This window comes from Microplitis demolitor, chromosome 6 (genome assembly GCF_026212275.2).
Source record: "Microplitis demolitor isolate Queensland-Clemson2020A chromosome 6, iyMicDemo2.1a, whole genome shotgun sequence".
In the NCBI taxonomy this organism is placed as follows: Eukaryota; Metazoa; Arthropoda; class Insecta; order Hymenoptera; family Braconidae; genus Microplitis; species Microplitis demolitor.
The window spans coordinates 19,775,669-19,781,519 of record NC_068550.1 but is presented as its reverse complement, the minus strand read 5'-3'; the positions used below and the strand labels follow the sequence as shown (position 1 = coordinate 19,781,519).

Here is a 5,851-nt window from a genome sequence, read left to right as displayed (position 1 = left end):
GATATAATAAAGGCAAAAGCAAAAAAGGTAGAAAACACAGACAATATAAATGAGGTAGGAACAAACTGATGCAGAGCCGGATTTCAGCTAGCGAGAACACCGGCAAGAAACAGTAGAGGAAGTCTGCAAGTTGAGAAGGACAGTAATGAAGAGGCGAAAGAGTTAGATATAATCGAGACAATCAATGATAGGAAAGACAAACAGAAAGATGAAGTGGGAAAAAAGACAAGAGAACAAGCAACGCAGACTGGAATGTCAAATTGGAGCCAAAAGCAGGAAATGAAGGATAGTGAAAAAAATTCAGAGGAAAAGATGTGGCAATGGATCGCAGAGATAGAAGACAGGGTAAAAACAAAAGTTGAAGAATTGATAATGAAATCAATGGAAGAAATAAAGGCATGTACAAGACAAGAAACCTCGAAGATAGGGGCCCAAATAATTAGGAGCAAATGTAAAGAAGACCAAGTGGAAAAGGAAAGAAGACACAGACAGGAAATAGAAAGATTAGAGAAGGAAATTGGTAAAAGAGAACAAAGCATAAAGGAAAAGGACAGAGTAATTAAAGAGCTAAGTGAAAAAATAAAAAAGGAGAAAGAAAGTAAGACGAACATACCAAATAAGACAAAAGCAACCGAGGAAAAAAAAAGGAAAGCAACACGACAGTCAGAGTCACGACACAAAGAGACAAGGAAAGAGTAACAGTGGAGGAAGGCAGGAAAGAGGGCGATCAAGAGTGAAGGAAACAGAAAACGCGTGGGCGAATGAAAGGAATGTTCAAGAAATGAGGGAATGGAGCTTGGAAAATGAGGTGGAAAGATTCGTGAGCGAGGCGAGGAAAAGACAAGATAAGAAGGACAAAACAAATGAAGAATGGAGAAGACAAGAAAAAGAAAAGCTCATTGAAGAAAAGCCAAAAAAAATTAATGGAAATGAGCTGGAGGAAGAACTAAAAGAAAGGAAGCAAAAAAGGTTAAAAATTGGGGAGGTATGGTGGTGTTGGAATGAAAAAAAAGGAGAATTGGAATTATGAAAGTGGGCGAATGATGAGAAAAAGGAGTGGAGAGTGGGTACAGAAAGAGACACAGAGGCCAAGGAGAAAGAGGACCAAAATAAAGGAAGAGAGCAAGAAAATAGAAGAAAAATAATGTTTTGGAATGTTGCAGGTATGAATGAGGTAGAAAAAGCTGCCACAATGATGGAAGAAAACGAGATTGTTGTGCTAGTGGAGACATGGGTAATGGAAGATAAGGTGGAAGTAACATGTGAGAGGCTGAGCAAAGAATTCAAATGGTGGGCGAAGCCTGCGACGAGAGAGAAACAGAGAGGAAGAGCAAAGGGAGGTCATATTATTGGGATAAAAAAAAATTCCAAATTAAAATGGGAAGTCAGGGAATGGAAATACGGAATGATGTTGGAAGAAAGTAAGGAAAGTGAAAGTATAATCACAGTGTATAACAATGTAGGAATGAGCAAATTAGAAACGGAGCTAAGAAGGCAGATAGAAGAATGTGCAAACAGGGACGAAAGTGTGATGATCATTGGGGACTTTAATGCGAGAATCGGAGAAGAAAACGTAACAGGAGAGGACGAAGGCAGAGTGCGGAAAAAAAGAAAATCGAGAGATAAGACAGTAAACAGCGAAGGAAAAAAATTACTTAAGATGTGTGATGAGTTAGGACTCTGCGTATAAAATGATAGAACAAGAGGAGATGAAGGTGGGGAAATAACTTACGTCGAGGGAGACGAAGAGAGTTTAGGATCAGTAATTGACCTAATACTAACGCTGGACCAGAGGCGATGAGCAAGAAATAGAGGTAAGAGTGGTGGAGAGAATAGAGTCAGATCATCTACCAGTGTTGGCGAGATATAAGGTAAAGAGAAATGAGGAAGAGAGTAAGGAAGGAAGCTGCATGTAAGAGGAGGAAGAGCAGGAAGAAATTGGAGCAAATAAGCTGATCTGGAAGAAAGAAAAAATACAGGAGTATGCAGAAGCAACGCAGGAAGCACTGACAGAAGCAGTAGAGGAAAAAAGCGAGCTTGAGTGGGAGGATATAAAGGAAATAGTAAGAAAAGGGGCTGAAAAAACGGGGATGGTGATGAAAGGAAAGAAGGACAAAGATACAAAGGAGAAAAAAAAGTGGTACAATATCGAGGGTAAAAAAAAAAGAAAAGAAGTATGGAAGAAGTTCAAAGAATTCATCAAGGATAATAACAAAGAAAAAAAGAGAAATCTGAAGGAAAGCAGAAAGAAATATAGGGAAACAATCAAAGAGAGCAAGGAAAGGTGGATGATGGAAAGGTGTGAGGAGATAAGTAACGCCAAAGACATGACAAAATGGTGGGAAGCCATAAATAGGTTCAGAGGAAGAAAGAAAAGAGCTGCAAGCAACAGCATAAAAGCAAAACAATGGGAAAAGCACTTTAGTGATCTGCTGAATGGGGAAGGCAATGAAAAATCGGAAGAAGAAGAAAATGAGCCGTGGAAAGGAGAAGGTAGTAATGAAGGATCAGAGGAGCCGAAGCTCGATAAAAACTTCAGCAGGAGAGAAGTGAAAGCCGCAATAAGAAAGCTCGGGAATCACAAAGCTCCAGGGGAAGACGGGATGGCAGCAGAATTTATAAAGAACAGTGCACCAGATGTCATTGAATGGATAGGCGAAATTATAAATAGAATATGGGACGAAGGAAGTATGCCAGAATGATGGGACACAGCAGTAATAATTCCGATTTACAAAGCAGGAGACGGAGAAAGAACAGAAAATTACAAGGGAATTTCGCTTCTAAATACAGGGTACAAGTTATTGACAACTATGATGACGGAGACGCTAAATAACTGGATAGATAAAGAAAAAATTTTAAGGGAATGTCAGGCGGGGTTCAGGAAAAAACGAGGGACAAGGGACCACATATTTGTATTGAATAGTCTAATAAACAACAAAATGAAGAGGAAGGGAGGAAAATTATGCATCGGGTTCATAGACTTTAGAGCGGCGTTCGACACAGTCAGGAGACCAAAAATGAAGAGAAAGGTATGGAGAAAGGGGGCCAGAGGGAGAATGCACAGAATAATAAGAGAAATATATAAAAGAACATATTGTAAGGTGAAAGTAGGAAAAAGAAGACAGACAAAAGAATTTATAACAACAAAAAGGGGAAAGACAAGGGTGTGTGATGAGCGGAGCGTTATATGGCATAGATATCGACGACCTAGAAAAGACGATGAAAGAGAAGAAGAGAGGAGGGACAATGATTGGGAACCAACGAATACATGTCATGAAATATGCGGATGATGTGGCGCTAGTTGCGGACACAGAAGAGGAGCTAAGAGGGATGCTGAAAGAGCTGGAAATATACACAGAAGAGAATAAGATGGAGGTGAACGTGAAAAAAACAAAAATTCTAATATGCAGAAATGGAGGTAGAAAAAAGAAGGGAAAGAAATGGATGTAGAAAGGAAGTGAGGTCGAAGAAGTCAAAGAATTTAAATATCTTGGGTACCATTTCACCACAAGGAATAGCGCAGGGAAACAAAAAAAGGAACTAGCACAAAAAGCACAAAAGGCCACAAATGCAGTATGGGGAGTGATAAAAAGGAGCAAAAAGAACAGCATGAGCAAAAAAAAATAAGAAGCCAAAAACAAATAAATTATAGAAGTTAAAAAGTAAGAAAGAAATAATATATATAACGAAGTGAATATTTTACCAGATGAAAATATGATTTATGTAAAAATTTGTATACGACCTATAAGTTGTGCAAATAAAACTATTTTATATATAGTTGGCCCTGAAATAAAAATATTTAAATAAGTTTTTATCGTTACGATTATACATTTCAAGTAAATTTTATAAGAAATAATATTTGATATACAATTTAGCTGAAAGAATTGAAAAATAAATAAAGAAAATTTATATTAGTTAGCCTTGAAATAAAAAATTACTTATCGTAGTCGATGAACAAAACAAGCTAAAAGAATTATCGAAAAAAAAAGTTTACATTAGTAAGAACCAAAAATAGTTATTAGGTTGATCAGAAGTAATAACTTTTTTTTTTCTTTAAAAATCATAAATTTTTTATCAACCATAAAAGATACATGTTAAAATTTTTATGGCATAAAAACCCATTTCGCAAGAGTTCGGTGAACGAACTAATATTTTTAGTTTATAAAAAATTTGTCGCAGGATTGAAAGCGAATTCGCAATGTGTAACTTACAAGTATTGACGATAAAAAGATTTGGTGATGGGGGAGAAATGGCGAAACTTCAAAGACATTTAGAACTTGGGAAGATTTGGGGCTCGAAAATTAACGGGGGTCTGTACAGAAACGCAAGTTGCTTACAAGTTTTTTTTTGGTAAAATTTCGTCACATTTTTAACCTGTGGCTTAAATTCTAAGATAAAATTTGCAATTATAAAAAGTAGATAAAAATTTTTCGTAAGGAATGGCGACTCATCAAAACCATCCCAGTGGCAATGTTAAAAAATTTCAGAGATTAAAAAAATCGAGGAATTTTAATAGAGAAAAAAATTTCCTCTCGTATGGTTCCAGTAAATTTTTTTTAAATATTTGAAAGTAGATTCGCAATTAACTAAAAATTATCGGTTATAAAATGTATCGATGAAGGAAAAATGGCGTAATTTCAAAACCATTTTAAATTTGGGAAAATTTGGATCAGTAAAAATAAGTAGGATTTTCTGTACAAAAGCGCAATATCCTTATAAGTTTTCGTTTAACTAAATTTTTGTAATATGTTTGATAGTTTGGTTTGAATTTCAATTTAAAATTCACAGTAATAAAGAGTAGAAAAAAATTTTGTCCAAGAAATGGTGACTCATCAAAACCATTCCTCTGACTATAATATAAAATTTGAAAGATTAAAAATCAAAGAATTTTTCATAAAGAAACAAATTCGAAGAAGCGAATGATGAATCTTCAAAATCATTCTCTAATTACAAATATTCAATTTATAAGCAACAAGATATAGATTTTTTTTTAAAACTATAAGAAATAAAAAAAATAATTACCAAGTTTATGATATTTACCAACCAAAATTTATAAACAGTCCATTCAAAAAATCATATATTTCTTGTCATTAAAATTTTTATTAAAAAATTATTTTTTTGGCAATACATCAGTCACATTAAATTTATTTTATTTGCCTTTATTTATTTCTTATAACTTTTTTAATGCAACCTAAATAATAAAATATCAAAGCCCCTGGAAAAATATTAACATTCAAAATTTGAAGTTGGAATCAATATGTATTCGCTTAAGCGTAAGTAATTACTCACTTAAGATTTTTCTGGCTTAAGTGTCACAAGTTATCCTCAATTTTACTACCAGTTCAGAATAATTATCCAGTTTAAATTTATTTTCTCTTATAGTTCAAATTACAATTAAGCTTTAATTCGAATTCATAAGTTTCCTACTGTTAATTCAAAAGCTTGACGGAAAAATAAATAAATTATTTCAGTCGATTAATTTCGAATGAGATAAAAAAATAGAGACTCTTTATTGAAGTCAAACTGATTATTATGTAAAATAAATTTTATTGCAATAAAAAATATTTGTAGTTTGAAAACCTGGTACGCGCCGTATAAGAATTCGCCCTATATCGAATCACGGATTAAGTAAAATGAACCAAAGATGGACACAGAGAAAAAAATTTATTGATTAGTAGCTTTCAGATGAAATAAAATAATAACCGAATTTTGGTAGATTTTTGAGAGGGACCATGTTGCCCCATATAAAAATTTTTTTTGTTGGAGCATATTAATGACGAACACATGGTACAAAACAAGCAGAAATAAAAGGGGTAAAAAGAGCAAATATCAAATCTTTTTTTCACGACGC

At 34.1% G+C, this 5,851-nt stretch overlaps 1 protein-coding gene across 1 annotated transcript; it reads left to right on the top strand.

The window, feature by feature from the left end:
* Positions 1–781: 781 nt before the first annotated feature.
* LOC128668066 (trichohyalin-like) lies at positions 782–2,702 on the top strand. The gene is made up of 4 exons (XM_053740230.1): positions 782–985; positions 1,055–1,662; positions 1,793–1,871; positions 1,980–2,702. The coding sequence occupies exons 1-4, from the start codon at positions 782–784 to the stop codon at positions 2,700–2,702; spliced, it is 1,614 nt and encodes a 537-aa protein (XP_053596205.1).
* Positions 2,703–5,851: the final 3,149 nt, after the last annotated feature.